The sequence below is a fragment of the Amblyraja radiata genome, chromosome 4, assembly GCF_010909765.2.
Source record: "Amblyraja radiata isolate CabotCenter1 chromosome 4, sAmbRad1.1.pri, whole genome shotgun sequence".
Classification (NCBI taxonomy): domain Eukaryota; kingdom Metazoa; phylum Chordata; class Chondrichthyes; order Rajiformes; family Rajidae; genus Amblyraja; species Amblyraja radiata.
In genome coordinates this window covers 54,288,874-54,304,521 of record NC_045959.1, presented here as the reverse complement: position 1 = coordinate 54,304,521, position 15,648 = coordinate 54,288,874, and the positions used below count along the sequence as shown (strand labels likewise).

Genomic DNA, 15,648 nt, shown 5'->3' with positions numbered 1-15,648 from the left:
TTAAGAGACAACTTGGAAATGTGTCCTTCACCCCACCGAGCCCACTCCGCCCATCAATCATGCCTTCACACTAGTTCTATGTTACTCTGCTTTCTCAACCATTCCACATACACTAGGGGCAATTAACCTACAAACCTGCACTTTAGGGTGAGGGAGGAAACTGGAGCACCCAGAGGAAACACACAGGTTGAACCCAGGTCTCTGGTGCGGTGAGGCAGCAGCTCTACCAGCTGTGCCACTGTGTCACCCCTTGATTGGAATAAATATCAATGACAAGCGCAATATTAGGGCTATACATTTTCCTGCATGAATGTTTTCTGTATGGTTGTGTGCATATACAAGCCTGAATCTCAGACTGTACTCACTAAATAACAGATTACACCACGTTTTCTGTGACGACTATCTGACATATTTCTGATTCCTCAAATCTATGGTTAAATTAGAAGGAAGCAGTTTGTAATGAACAGTATATTGCAGTTTAAGGTATGTCGGACATTTGCTGTTGAGTACTGGCACTCTTTGCCTCACTAATATTTATTAATATTTTAGGAAGCTTAACTCCTGTGACATCTACAGTTGGCATGTTGCAGACTGGAATTATATTAGTTGACAAATATTAAAAATATGGTAACAGAAACATCAGTTCCTCATGCCTGTTCAACATTCAGTTGGATTTTGGCTGATGTACAGAAACAAGGAACTGCAAGTGCTGGTTTACAAAAAGAAAAGATGCAAGGTGGAGGAGTAACTCAGCGGGTCAGGCAGCATCTCTGGAGAACGTGGATAGGTGACCTTTCAGGTCTGAAGAAGGGTCCTGACGGGAATTGTCATATACCCATGTTCTCCAGAGATGTTGCCCGATCTGTTGAGTTACTCCAGCACTTTGTATCTTTTTTTTGTCTGATATACATCTGCCTTTGTTCCATGTCTCATATCACCTTTAGCTACTCACTGATCAACAGTTCGGCCGAAGCTTTCTTAAGCAAACATTTTACAGGTCCACCACTGATTTCGCAGCACCCTTGGTTCCGGAGTCTTGGTGGATTATCCGTTTTGCCAGACCAACAGAGATCACGGCCTTTGCGGGCCGTGCTACAGGCCTGCAAAGTTGGCCTCAGACGTCGGCAATGGAAACAGATCTGCTGGCTCCGGCCGCACCGGAGTTCCAGAGCCCTGGCTGATTCAACTCACCGATCAGCCATGGAATTCCCGATGAGGTCGACATCGGCTGCCTGACCCGGCCAAGGTGCCACATTTTTGGAGGGACTTCCTGCGGGGATTTCAACTGCGCACTCGTAATTTTGTCTGGATTAAAGGAGATGCCGGACCACCGGATGCTGGAAAATCAGTGGTGGACGTATTTCATTTCCTTACGAACCTTGCTGTTCTTATAGATGTGAATTGCAAATATTTGTACTGTATTATTTCTTTTTTTAAACAAATCTTCTGTTCAACTGATGCATAAACAGCTGAGCAGCTTGTAATACAGAGGAGCGATGGTATCAGAAGCACCTTTCAGTGAGTTAGTTGCTTTAAGCGTTCCATACAGGCATGCTCAGTGATGCAGCTGGGAGATATTATGAGGGATGACCAAATTTGCAAGTAATGAAAGCAGTGTTTTTAAATCAGGATGTAGATGTAGTTGGCAAAGACAGCAGTTATCACTCATCCCTAATTACTCCCGGGAAGATGGTGGTGAGCTGAAATCCCTATGGTCGAAATATTCTCTCAATTATGTTGGTTCAGGAATTCCAGGATTCAATCGCAGCAAGGATAAAGTAACTGCGATGTGTTTCCAAGTCAGGTTGCTAAGTGACTTGCATCAAACCTGCAGTTGGTGATATTCCCCCCAAAAAAAACATTTGGCTCTCTGGTCATACGTGTATCATGTGAATTAGAGTCAGAGAGTCATACAGTGTTGAAATGTAATTTAATTTTTGGTTTAATTGATTGAGGAGCACAGTGTGGTGCTGTTGGAGCAGGACCTTAGTTTTGTGGATGTTGATGGTAAGGCTTGACAGTGCGTACACAGTGGCTGCAGTCCATGCTGTATCTCTGATGAAACTAAAAATAAAAACTAGAATATCTCCCATGTGATTCACACCTTGTGAAGTACTTAGAAATGTGAGGAAAGTGCTGAAGAATTTCCACACTCAGAAATGAAATAGTCAAGAGTCAAGTCAAGAGAGTTTATTGTCATGTGTCCCAGATACGTAAATGTATTTTATTGGGATTTTATGTGATAGACCAACACAAAGTGGCGCATAATTGTGAAGTGGAAGGAAAATGATACATGGTTTTCAAATTTTGTTACAAATAAAAAACTGAAAAGTGTCGCGTGCAAAAGTATTCAGCCCCCTTTACTCTGATACCCCTAAATAAAATCCAGTGCAACCAATTGCCTTCAGAAGTCACCTAATTAGTAAATAGAGTCCACTTGTGTGTAATCTAATCTCAGTATAAATACAGCTGTTATGTGAAGGCCTCAGAGGTTTGTTAGAGAACATTAGTGAACAAACAACATCATGAAGCCCAAGGAACACACCAGACAGGTCAGGGATAAAGTTGTGGAGAAGTTTAAAGCAGGGTTAGGTTATAAAAAAATATCCCAAGCTTTGAACATCTCATGGAGCACTGTTCAATCCATCATCCGAAAATGTAAAGAGTATGGCACAACTGCAAACCTACCATGACATGGCCGTCCACCTAAACTGACAGGCCGGGCAAGGAGAGCATTGATCAGAGAAGCAGCCAAGAGGCCCATGGTAACTCTGGAGGAGCTGCAGAGATCCACAGCTCAGGTGGGAGAATCTATCCACAGGACAACTATTAGTCGTGCACTCCACAAATCGGGCCTGTATGGAAGAGTGCCAAGAAGAAAGCCATTGTTGAAAAAAAAGCCATAAGAAGTCCCGTTTGCAGTTTGCCACAAGCCATGTGGGGTACATAGCAAACATGTGGAGGAAGGTGCTCTGGTCAGATGAGACCAAAATTTAAGTTTTTGGCCTAAATGCAAAACACTATGTGTGGTGGAAAACTAACACTGCACATCACCCTGAACACACCATCCCCACTGTGAAACATGGTGGTGGCAGCATCATGCTGTGGGGATGCTTTTCTTCAGCAGGGACAGGGAAGCTGGTCAGAGTTGATGGGAAGATGGATGGAGCCAAATACAGGGCAATCTTGGAAGAAAACCTGTTAGAGTCTGCAAAAGACTTGAGACTGGGCCGGAGGTTCACCTTCCAGCAGGACAACGACCCTAAACATACAGCTAGAGCTACAATGGAATGGTTTAGATCAAAGCATATTCATGTGTTAGAATGGCCCAGTCAAAGTCCAGACCTAAATCCAATTGAGAATCTCTGGCAAGACTTGAAAATTGCTGTTCACAGACGCTCTCCATCCAATCTGACTGAGCTTGAGCTATTTTGCAAAGAAGAATGGGCAAAATTTTCAGTCTCCAGATGTGCAAAGCTGGTAGAGACATACCCCAAAAGACTTGCAGCGAAAGGTGGTTCTACAAAGTATTGACTCAGGGGGGCTGAATACTTTTGCACGCCACACTTTTCAGTTTTTTATTTGTAAAAAAATTTGAAAACCATGTATCATTTTCCTTCCACTTCACAATTATGCACCACTTTGTGTTGGTCTATCACATAAAATCCCAATAAATTACATTTACGTTTGTGGTTGTAATGTGACAAAATGTGGAAAAGTTCAAGGGGTATGAATACTTTTGCAAGCCACTGCATATATATATATATAGTTTGTTTGAAGTTGTGTTTAATAGTCTGATGGCTGTGGTGATGACTGAATCATCTGTTTTAGTTAGAGCATAGAACAGTATAGGGCAAGAGCAGGCTCTTCAACTCACAATGCCTGTGCCGAACATGATGGGTTGTTTGCTCTGCCAGTTTATGTGATGAATCTCTGAAATTCTCCGTTTTTGAAGACTGTGAAGGCTAGAACACTGGAGGTGTTTGAAAATGAGAGGTATGTATTTGCAAAAAGTTTTAGATTTTTTGTGCTATGTGGAATTGGCACACAAGAAGACTTGGGCCTGGGGCAGTTCAACCGTAGAACATAGAGGAGGCATACAGCAGAGGACCAGGCCCTTCGGCCCACAATGTCTGTTCCGAACATGATGCCAAGACGGATGCTTATCTGCCTGCACATAATCCATATCCCCCACATTCCCTGCATATCCATGTGCCTATCCAAGGTTGAAAAGTATAAACTGACCATGACACATGGAAAACTGTTTGAGTTTCTTCAAATAACAAGTCAGCTGTTTTTCAGTCCATGAAAGAGAAGATGGAGTCCCACTTTTAGAACTCATGGTGGTGACAATACCTCTAATTATATGGGGTGGCACAGTGATGCCTTATAGAGCCAAAGGCCAGGGTTCGATCCTGACTTTGATGCTGTCTGTACGGTATTTTTATGTTCTCCCTGTGACCACGTGGATTTTCTCCAGGTGCTCTGGTTTCCTCCCACACTCCAAAGACATACAGGTTTGTAGGTTAATTGGCTTCTGTAAATTGTAAAATAGTCCCTAGTGTGTATGATCGTGCTAGTGTCTGGGGTGATTGCTGGTCAGCGTGGATTTGGTGGGCCAACGGACCTGTTTCCACATTGTATCTCTAAAGGCTAAAGTAAAGTCAATATTAGTGTCAATGTTGCTCGGCACTGAAGTCCTAACCGAGACTGAGTGAATGAATTTAATAATTTTTCTTTCGTGTGCTTTGGTCATTGTGATCCAAACACCACTTTCAGGGTTAAATCATGGGTATTGTTTTTGAAACAAAGCTGATCTCAACAGTGTGAGAAAGATCGTTCCAACTAGCTGGAAATGACAAAGGTGAACAACTGTGCTTCATACTTTGAACTCCCTGGGCAGCAGCCAAGAGCACCAACATCCACGATGCTGGACGATTTAGCACACTCTTTCCAAGAATACAATATCCCAAGATATCCAAACAATGCATCCTTCATGCAGAATCTCTGTGTCGACATTAAAATAACTCCAGAGATTCCTTGGAGCGCAGGAGGCTATGGGGTGATCTTGAAGAGGTATATAAAATCATGAGGGGATAATTTCATCAGAACCTGAGGTGCAACATTTTCACAGAGGGTAGTGGGCATATGGAACGAGCTGCCAGAGGATGTAGTTGAGGCAGGTACTATAACAACATTTAAAATACATATGGACATGTACATGGATAGGAAAGGTTTAAAGGGATATAGGCCAAACAGGGGCAAGTGAGACTTGTGTAGGTAGGGTATCCTGATCAGCATAGGCAGGTTGGGCTGAAAGGCCTGTTTCCCTGCTACATGACTATGAAATTTGATATATTAACATACAAAGCCAAATGTAACTACATTTTGGAGACACAAGGAATTGCAGAGCTACTTTACAAAAAAATGACACAGTGTTGGAATAACTCAGCGGGCCAGGCAGCATTTCTGGAGGACATGGACAGGCGACGTCCATTTCCTGTATCATGTATCTGTACTCTGTGGATGGCTCGATTTTAATCATGTATAGTCTTTCCGCTGACTGGATAGCACGCAATAGTAGCTTATCACAATATCTCAGTACATGTGACAATAAACTAAACTAAACTGAATGTTTCAGATCGGGACCCTTCTTTAGACTGCTATGGTGGTGAGGTGGGAGGGAGGCGGGGGGGATGAAAGATGTGAGAGAGATGGGGGCAGGACAAAGCCTAGTGAGTGAGAGGTGGTAAAGTTTGAAGAGTTTGTTTGCTTTCTTGGACAGGGGTACATGCAGAGGCGTACGTTGTGGATCGTTATATTTGGGCAGAAACCTGTAGTGAGAAAAGATCGAAATAGGCTTGTAGTTCGCTGTCATCCTGGATACTGTTGAGTGGTCAGTTTGTTTATATCTGGAATTTCTGGCTTGCAAGCCGGAAATTCCTGACAATACAGCCCCCTTAAATGTGTTCAGCTGCACTCTGATTCACAGAATCTTCATTTACTGAATGACTTAGTATATGATAATGCTGGAAGCTTTGATTTTATGCCAGCCTGGCACACAGATCATAAATGTTCCTTTTTTAAAGCTATTATTCAGTACATTGTTTCTTAAACAAACTGACAAGAATTCATTGTGGAAAAATAGAGATTGAATTAATAAAAAAATAAATAGATAGTTACATTAAAAGCCTTTATTTGTTTCTCGTATAATGCTATTTGAGGCACATGCCAAGCTTCATTATGCCTTTGATCAGCGGTTTATTGTTCCAAGATTGTTTATTTTGGATTTAAAACTCTCTTGTAATGTTACAGATGTTTAAATTTCTGAAAATTTGTGGCAGTGATGCGAGTTACTGTACTGATGCGCTGTGTTTGCTCAGAATGTGCCTCACCAGTGTCTTTTTCAAACCAAAAATCTGGTGCTAAAGGTCAGAACAGCTCATCACACTGGTGAGCACATGTTAATAGTTTGCAGCTTTAAATCTGTGTAATGCTTCACTTGTCAACACATTTACTGCACAAACAATTTATAGCTAATAATGCATCCACTATCACATCATTGATTAATAACAATTTTTTCCAGAATGAACAAGCCATGTCGTAATGATTCAAAAAATCATTCCGCAGTTAGAACAAGTTTCCTATACCATATTTATGGAAAGGGTATTTCAGATCTGCTTGTTGCCCCTCCAGCTGCAATGTATTACAATAAAACATCAGCTTGTTTTCATCCTCTTCAAAATTGTGTAATGTTACCATTTTACGGGACCCACCTAATGGAAACCATAAAAGTAATTTTTATGGAAGGCAGTCGAACTTCACTTAAGGCTACCTACTTTCCTCATGGATTCTGGGACGTGCAGCTTGTGTGGCTTAGTGCTTCTATAAACGACATGGAGTTACTACTTGTCCTGCAGAGCACCTTAACATTTAACTATTCAAGCGTTTGAAAGAGGAAGTCTAGACGTTTGATGATACAATGGTGGTGCCAGAAGAAATGGTGAAAAAAAACCTCTCTCAGATTGCGAATAACGGCACAATTTGGCCCCCAACTCTGGGACATAAATATTTCCAAGACCCTCAAATAAAAGGTCAGCAACATTTAAATTGTTATGTACATCACCCCGTACACGAACACTATCTTACACACTGGGGACAATTTACAATTTTACTGAAACAAATGAACCTACATACCTGCATGCCTTTGAAGTGTGGGAGGAAACCAGACCCCATGGAGAAAACCTACGCTGTCACAGTTCGAAATACAAACTTCGTACATACTGCATTCGTAGTCAGAATCGAACCTGGGTCTCACGTTTACACGCTGTATCTCTAAGCTAATCTAAAGTAAGAGGTTTGGTTGGGTTTGATGGTCAAGTGAGAGAATAAATGACAGGAAAATAAGTGAGGGATGGGATTGCACAGACGGACAGTATTAATTCTGTGGAATGTATAGCTTTCTTCTATGTTACTTAAAAATATGATTAAATAGACCAAGTGGGACCCATTGGGCCCCGTCCCCCAACACAATAATCCACCACTCACCCATTCCCCCAATGCAATTCATTTCTACCACTCACCTGTTAACCCAAGGTAACCCATTCCCCCAACGCAATGATCCACCACTCACCTATAGCCCCCAAGGGAGGCCTGGTCCCCCAAGGCAACCCGTTCCCCAATGTAAGATTCCACCACTCATCCGTTCTCCCAATGCAACCCGTTCCTCCAATGCAATATTCCACCACTCACCCATAGCCCCCAACTGTGCAGGTCATTTTAAACTTAAAAAAAAAAAGCAATTGCACTAAGATTTAATGTGATGTTGGTGCCACTGACAAGGCCATCTTTTGTTATCCAAATCTAATCATTAAACTTTGCTGTGCTGGGTTAGGCTGGCAGATTCTTTCCGTGAAGGACATTTGCTATGAAGGACTCAGTGTTCTGGGATAGAAACATTGTAGCCGGTACGGTGACGTCATAGCTGCCTAACTGCCTAACTGCCAGTGCAGATTTGAAGAAATCCAACTTTTAAATGTCACTTTAAAACTTATATCTTCCCCACTACGACCCTTTCCTGACAACAGAGAACCCATTGTGATGTAATTTTCAGTTTTCAGAACCTTCATGGCAGTTTGTGTAAATTAGATCCCATTGTAATTGGACTACTGTGAGATAGCATTGTGACATCATCACTGGAAGCTGCTGGAAGAGTCTCCCTGTCAAAGGCAGTTATTTTTTTCAGTTGTTTTTTTAAGAACTTTAAATATCAATAACGTGAAATATAGCATCAAATCTGAATGGAACCTGATTATCGTGAGGACGGGGAAAATATGAGTAAGATTCTGCAAATATCTCAGTGCTACCGCGTAGTGTTTTGGCGAAAATACTAAAATTTTTAGTAATATAGAGATATAAAATTATATATTAACTGTTGACAAGCGAGGCACTCAGTCCAACTAATTGAAAAATGAAAACTAGTTAGGAAGGAAGTTGGAGGGAGAAAACTCACACAGTCGCGGGGAGAACTTAGAAACTCAGTGCAGACGGCATTTGTGGTCAAGATCGAACCCGGGTCTCTGGCACTGTAAGGCAGCAACTCTACCACTGTGCCACCCTCCTGTCCATATTCTTGTCTGTCCATATCCTTCCCCGGATGCTGTCTGCCCTGCCAGCAGTTTTTTTTGCTCATGAACTGATATGTTGTTGTCTGTGAAACACTTCAAAGGTATTTCTCAGTAACATCACAGTGTTAAAATACATATGCAAGGTTTTCTTTTCCTTTCAAAGAAAGTATCTGCCTTTGAACCAATCATTTATGTGATTAACAATCTTAAATATTTGTACAGAAATATTTATACTTGCTCTTTCTTCTGCAGATTAAGCCTAACTCGGTTTTAGATATGCTGATTTATTTATCAGATGAGTTTGGCATTTTGAATAAACTTAAATACATTCTGAAACAATGGTGTAGTAGAAGAATTCTTTATTCACTGATAGAAACTAGTGTGGATTGTTGGTACAATGCTGTGGTTTATACACTTTGTACGTAATTGATTTATTTCAACACATTAAATTTGTGTCTTTCAGCTGGAGATTCAGTCCTGTTGCATGTTCTTTCCAATTGAGAGCCTGCCCTCACCAAGTACGATCGTGGCTGGTGACATACCTGGCACAGTGAGGAATTGGTACCATACGGAAGAGAACATGCCTGGAACTTTGGTCATCTGCCTACCTCAGATCAAAGTGATCAGTGCAGGCCACAAATACATGGAACCTCTACAGGAGATTCCTTTTGTGATTTCAAAGCCTATTCTTGAAGAAGGTAAGCTCTTAGCCCAAATCCTTTTAGACTTTTGGCTTTAGAGGCACAGCACAGAAACAGGCCTTTCAGCCGACCAGCGATCATCTTGTGCACAGGCAATCTTGTACACAGGGACAATTTACAATTTTTACTGAAGCCAATTAACCTACAAAGCAGTACATCTTTGGAGTGTGGAAGTAAACCTGAGCACCCTGAGAAAACCCACAAGGTCACAGGGAGAACGTACAAACTCCACACAGACAGCACTCGTAGTCAAAATCGAACCCGAGTCTCATCAATGGATTTTCATCAGAACCTGGAAATGTTAGAAAACAAAGTTGTTTTATGCTGCAGAGGTGGAGAGAGCAAGGAGAATGCACATGAAAGGTTGATACAGATGGTGTTGTTGTTGGCTGGAAGAGTTTAGGAAAGGAATAAGTTGGGGGATGGGACTGCTTCAGAGCAGAGAGGGAATTCAATGTCATAAGGAAATCAGAGAAGGTTTGTTAGTTGCAGGTGATCTGTCTGCAGGAGATGTAAATTTAGGGAGATGAATGAGAGGAAAACAGTGCAAGAACATTGAACAGTACAGAACTCGAAGGGAAGGCGCGGAAGGTAAGACCCGCCAGTTCCTCTCACCAGGCATTTTGTACATTGTCCACCACCGTCACCTTCTCGTTCCACCCCCTCTCCGATTCCCGATCCACGGGGCGAGCAGGTCCAAGGCTCGGCGGCCTTCCCTCTCCAAGCGAGATGGGGCTTGCGGTTGGGATGCAGCCACAGCTCGCCATGCCGCTGGGCCAAGCCACAGGATGCTGTGGGGCCACCAGCAGCTCTGTCCGTGTCGAGGCCCTGCCCTGCTTTCCACTGCCATTCTCTGGGCTTGGTTTTGTTGCCGCAGCAGTGAGCAGTGGCCCGCTGGGAGGTGACAGTCTGTCAGGCGGCCCGCCAGGAGTAACAGTACCGATTTTAGGTGATGAATACAGAAGTCACACATCAGAATTGCCCTGATTAACTTTTGATATCTGGTTGCTCTCAGATGCATTTAAAAACGATTGAAATAGATAAGGCAACTTAAGTTAATATCATTTTTTTAAAACTCTTTTTAAGATCATGTTTGAAGTAATTTTCTTCAGCCAATTCCTGCCATCCTCTTAAAAAGAATGGGTTTGCACCATATATAAAATTGAGGCATAGATGGAATAGACAGTAGATTTTTCAGCGGACTGGCGGCGACTGTAAAGTTGATATTTTGGGTCGAAACTCTCCCTCAGATTTAGAGTTAGGTGATAGGGAATCTAGAAGTATGAAAATGTACAGAATGGAATAGAAAGGTAAAGAAGGTGCAGGAAAAGTATGGTGCTGACTTTGATTTGTTCTGTATCTTTTCATACTTCTTGTTTCCTTCTCCCCTGTCTCTGTCTGAGGAAGTGTCTCGACCAGAAACATCACCAATTCCTTTTGTCCAGAGATGCTGCCTGACCCTCTGAGTTACTCCAGCATTTTGTGTCTATTGCCAGAGGAGATAGCTGAGGCAGATGCCATAACAGTATTTAAAAGACACTTGGATGGGTGCATTGGTCGGCATGAACGTCACTCATTCCGTCTCTCCAGAGATGCTGCACCTGTCTTGCTGAGTTACTCCAGCATTTAGTGTCTATTATGACTCTATGGATGGGGTGTTGGGCTGATTCCAACCGATTGAGAATATTTTGTTAGATTATGCACTTGGCCTGGTCCAAACCTGATGGGATCCAACAAGTACCGGGTCTGGGTCAAGTATCCAAGTCCATTCCAGCTCCTCAACTTAGTCCATTTACACTCCACAACTGTACCCAATGTAAAGTGACGGGTGAGTCCAGAATCATCCAACCTCAAGCTTGAATCTGTCTTTTGCCTCGCAAAGCCCAGGCAAGGAAGTTAGATACAAGCTGCACCGAGCGGAGGATGTTGCCAACTATTTTCTACAGAGCCGCTGGGGGGGAAAGTAAGTTTAATTAGGTAGGCCATTGTCTTCACAGTTGCCTGCTGATGACTTTAAATTTCAACCTCGATTGTCCATTTTAATCTTTTTTTCAAATGTTCAGATTCAAATGCAAGGGTAGTAACTAATGTTATTGCCATGAATTTTAATTGTCTGCCATCACTGTAATTCCAATTTCTCATGTATATCCAAATATGACTATAAAGTACAGTTTAGAAGCTTGTGTGGGGACCTCGTTGAAACTTATCAAATAGTGAAAGTCCTGTATAGAGTGAATGTGGAGAGGATGTTTCCACTAGTGGGAGAGTCTAGGACCAGGGTCCATAATCTCAGAATCAAAGGATGTACCTTTAGACAGGAGATGAGGAATAATGTATTTTGTCAGAGGGTGGTGAATCTGTGGGATTCATTGCCACAGATGGCTGTGCAGGCCATCAATCGATATTTTTAAGGCAGAGATTGACAGATTCTTCATTGATAAGTGTGTCAGGGGTTATGGGGAGAAGGCAGGAGAATGGGGTTGAGAGGGAAAGATAGATCAGCCATGATTGAATGGCAGAGACAACTTGATGTGCCGAATGTCCTAATTCTACTCCTAGAACATATGGATTATAAAAGATGTGGTAATAGGCCCTTTAATTTAAAATGTGTCCATGAAAAATGGAAGCTCCTTCTATTTCTTATTGCTCAATGGAGTATTTTGATCGGAACTGTGAAGTGCCACGGAGCATGGTTTAAAATGTAAAAATCCATGGGACTTGCAGATTAAATCAGATTTCTGTGACATGGAATAATATGTTCACATTGTGCAAAATTCATAATGTCAAAAGCAGCAACTTATCTGTCATTTGTGGTTAATCAAGACCTAAACTAAAGAATGGTTCTATGTTTGTCAAATTACCCCAGTGCAATCACTAACACTTCATGTACTTTTGTGTTACACGCTGTATGTTGCCTGCAATAAGAAGTCATATTTCCTGTACATAAATGCGGTTTTATTTAATGGTTCTGCATTTCAGCAGTATAAATGTGAAATGTGGCAAGTGATTAAATGAACTTAATTGACTTTGTAATTTTGCTTGTCACTGTTTGTCATTTATGATGCAAGCTAAAACATTTTCTTTGAAAGTAGTGATTGAAATTTTATCTATTATTTGATTGCTAATCTGCAATCATTTAAAAGTGATCTCGGACAGTGAAGGATCCCTTTTGTTTGCATTTAAAAAAACAGGTATTGCTACAGATTGTTCACCGTATTTTTAGAATTTACTGACCTTAGTGATGTATTAACAGCTAACTATAAATCTGCAGTTAAACATCTTTACTATGCCTTACCAACAGTTTAAAAGCAAGTAAGTTGTTTAGCTTTCTGTCTGAGAATGTTTTAAATAGGCTGCAACCTGATTGCTTGTTTGAGTTAGAGTAGATTGAAGCTGTGGATGAGATTAGCTTTATGGATGTAAAGTCTCCATTCCATTTAGTGAAGCAGAGATAAGCAGGAGGAGTGCTGTACAAGTGAATTTCAAATATTATTTTTGGAAGTGTGCTTTGTAGGCATTGAACAAAATCCAGAATTAATTTTATAAAGAGAACACAGGCAGAAAACAAAGCAGTTTATATTAACAAAGACTAAAAGCTAGAAAAACATTTTTGATTTGGGGCAAGAATAAGCTTCTTTTTAACTGCACGGTAGTTGCTTTCACTTAGATTTTTGGAAAAATGATTGCATGAAAAACATATCCAGATAGATATCTCTGAAAACTGTTCTTGGTGTTGGAAAATTTTATTTTGATTTTATTTTGGGCAGTACGGTGGCACAGCAGTTGAGTTGCTGCCTTACAGCACCAGAGACCCGGGTTTGATTCTGACTCTGGGTGATGTCTGTACAGAGTTTGTATGTTCTCCCAGTGATTGAGTAGGTTTTCTTCGGGTGCTCCAGTTTCCTCTCACACTCCAATGACATCCAGGATTGTAGGTCCACCAGTTTTTGTAATTCCTTCCTATAGTAGGTTGATTGCCTTCAGTAAAAATTGTAAATTGTTCTTAGTGTGTAGGATAGTGTTAGTGTACAGGTGATCGCTGGTCGGCGTGGAGTCGGTGGGCCGAAGTGCCTGTTTCTATGCTGTATCTAAACTAAACTAAAATGTGTGGTGTTGGTAGAAGTTAATAGTTGGTTTAGTGATGATCTATTTTGCTCTTTTGACAATGAGATGTAGTAATGAAAATAGTTGAAGACTGATGTCAGAATACAGGTTAGATATTGGAGCTTTCTTGATAGGGTCCCATTGCAACATTTTGTGTTACATAAATTTTTAACATGTAACAATATCAATATGATTTGTTAAAAGAAGTGCTTGAGTAACTCAGTGGGTTATTCAGGAGTAACTCATGCAGCATCTCTAGAAAACATGGATTGGTGACCTTTTGGGTCCGGTCTTTCAGACCAAGAGTCCTGACCCAGAAGGTCATTTATCCATGTTCTCCAGAGATGTTGCCTGACCCACACTGAGTTACTCCAGCACTTTGTGTCTTTTTTTGAGAACAAATTAATTTATGGCTTTGCTCATCAACTTCAAAATATATAAGAATTATTTTAATTTCACTGCACATCTCGTATGTGTATGTGACGAATAAACTTGACTTGACTTGAATTATAAAACCAAATATATGCAGAAGACCCGGTAGGGGGCGGCCTGTGCAGGGAAGTCTCTCCTGCTCGTCCCCTGAAGACCGGATGCCGGAGAGGAGAGAGCCGGCGATAGGTGACGCGAGAAGCAAGGCTGATAGGAGTGTGAACCGGGCTCTTGTCTTCTGCGCCCTTAAGGTCAGCTGCAGGAGGCGGCCCAGTGCAAGGAGAGGGATGTTGGTGTGCTGGTCCAAGCAACGCAATGGCTGGAGGCCCTGCAGCAGCCTGGGGCTTGCCTGGACCGGGCGCTGCTCATAAGACCTAGGGCACGAACTGTACTTTGAAAATGGCATCAAAACCTGGCACCTCTCGAATACGGTCTCAGAGGACCATTTCTGTGCACTTTGCTAATCAGGGATTATCGTTATGCTTTACTGAGCTGTATGTAAGAAACGATTTTCACTGTGCATTTGCACATGTGATCGCAAAGCACAATTGAACCATTGAACCATTGGTATAGAGTGAGCAGAGCAGGGGAATGAGCAGTCTTTAGATTCCCCCGTGCAAATGTCAGCCAGGAGGAAGCATTGTTGCCAATTCATACTGATTGATAAAGATTGATAAATGCCAATGAGAAAGTGAGTTGATCATGTGCCCGCATATGGAATTCATTGCCACAGAAGGCTGTGGAGTCAATGGATATTTTAAGGCAGAGATTGATAGATTCTTGATGAGTATGGGTGTCAGGGGTTATGGAGAGGCAGGAGAATGGGGTTGAGAGGGAAAGATTGATCAGCCAGATCGAATGGCAGAATAGTCTTGATGGGCCAAATGGTCTAATTTTGCTTTATCACATGAACATGACCTGAGGGGAAATGAGGAAACATTTCTTTGCTCAGCAATTTATGAATAGAAATGTGTGGTCTGAAAGGAAGGTAGTACCAAGTTCAGTTGTAACTTTCAAACAAATGGAGCTGTACTTGCAAAGGAAAACAATAAATGCGGGGCTAGAGTATAGAATAGAGTGATAGATCGAACTACCAAACGCACATTCAGAGGGCCAAATGGCCTCCTTTTATGCTGTGTCATTTTATGATTCTCCAAACATAATGTAGCATGGGTCCATCCAAGATAGTGATGTTACTCTGAGGAGGAGTGAACGACAACTTTCTTGCACGCAGACTGCTTTTACAATGTTAGGAAGTTTTCTTTGTAGGAAAAGAGGCTTACATTGGGTTTGTACCAACTGCCTACTCTATGGGGACAAGTGAAAGCTCAAATTCTGAGGTTCAGAAGGAACATTCTCATTACTTACATGTGACAAGTAAACATCCTTCTCATTATTGGAACAAATTGAGTATATTAGTACTCCATCTTTTACTTGGTTTTCTTGTTTTCAATTTGATGCCATAGCCAAACTGAAGAATAGGTTAACCCATAAGGAACTGCAGATTCTGGTTCACCAAAGAAAGACACAAAGTGCTGGAGTAACTCAACCGGGCAGGCGGTATCTCTGGGAAACATGGATAGGCAATATTTTGGATTGCGACACTTCTTCAGACCGATTGTAGTGAGAGATGGGGGAGGAGGGGGGGGGGGGGGGTGGTGATGGAGAAAGCTAGAAGAGAAGTGAGAGCTGGATAAAGCCAGGCAAGTGAGCTTTCCACCCAATGGTATGATCATTGTATTCTCCAATTTCAGGTCATGAACCAACAACATCCCCCTCCCTTTTAC

At 41.8% G+C, this 15,648-nt stretch overlaps 1 protein-coding gene across 6 annotated transcripts in view; it reads left to right on the top strand.

Annotated features, from left to right (window-relative positions):
* vps13b (vacuolar protein sorting 13 homolog B) overlaps positions 1-15,648 on the top strand; it is an 806,769-nt gene that overhangs the window by 465,665 nt on the left and 325,456 nt on the right. For all 6 annotated transcript variants that reach the window (XM_033019455.1, XM_033019454.1, XM_033019453.1 and 3 more), the window contains exon 23: positions 9,091-9,325. In XM_033019455.1, coding sequence (XP_032875346.1) covers positions 9,091-9,325 — 235 coding nt within the window. The remainder of the gene's footprint in view (positions 1-9,090; positions 9,326-15,648) is intronic.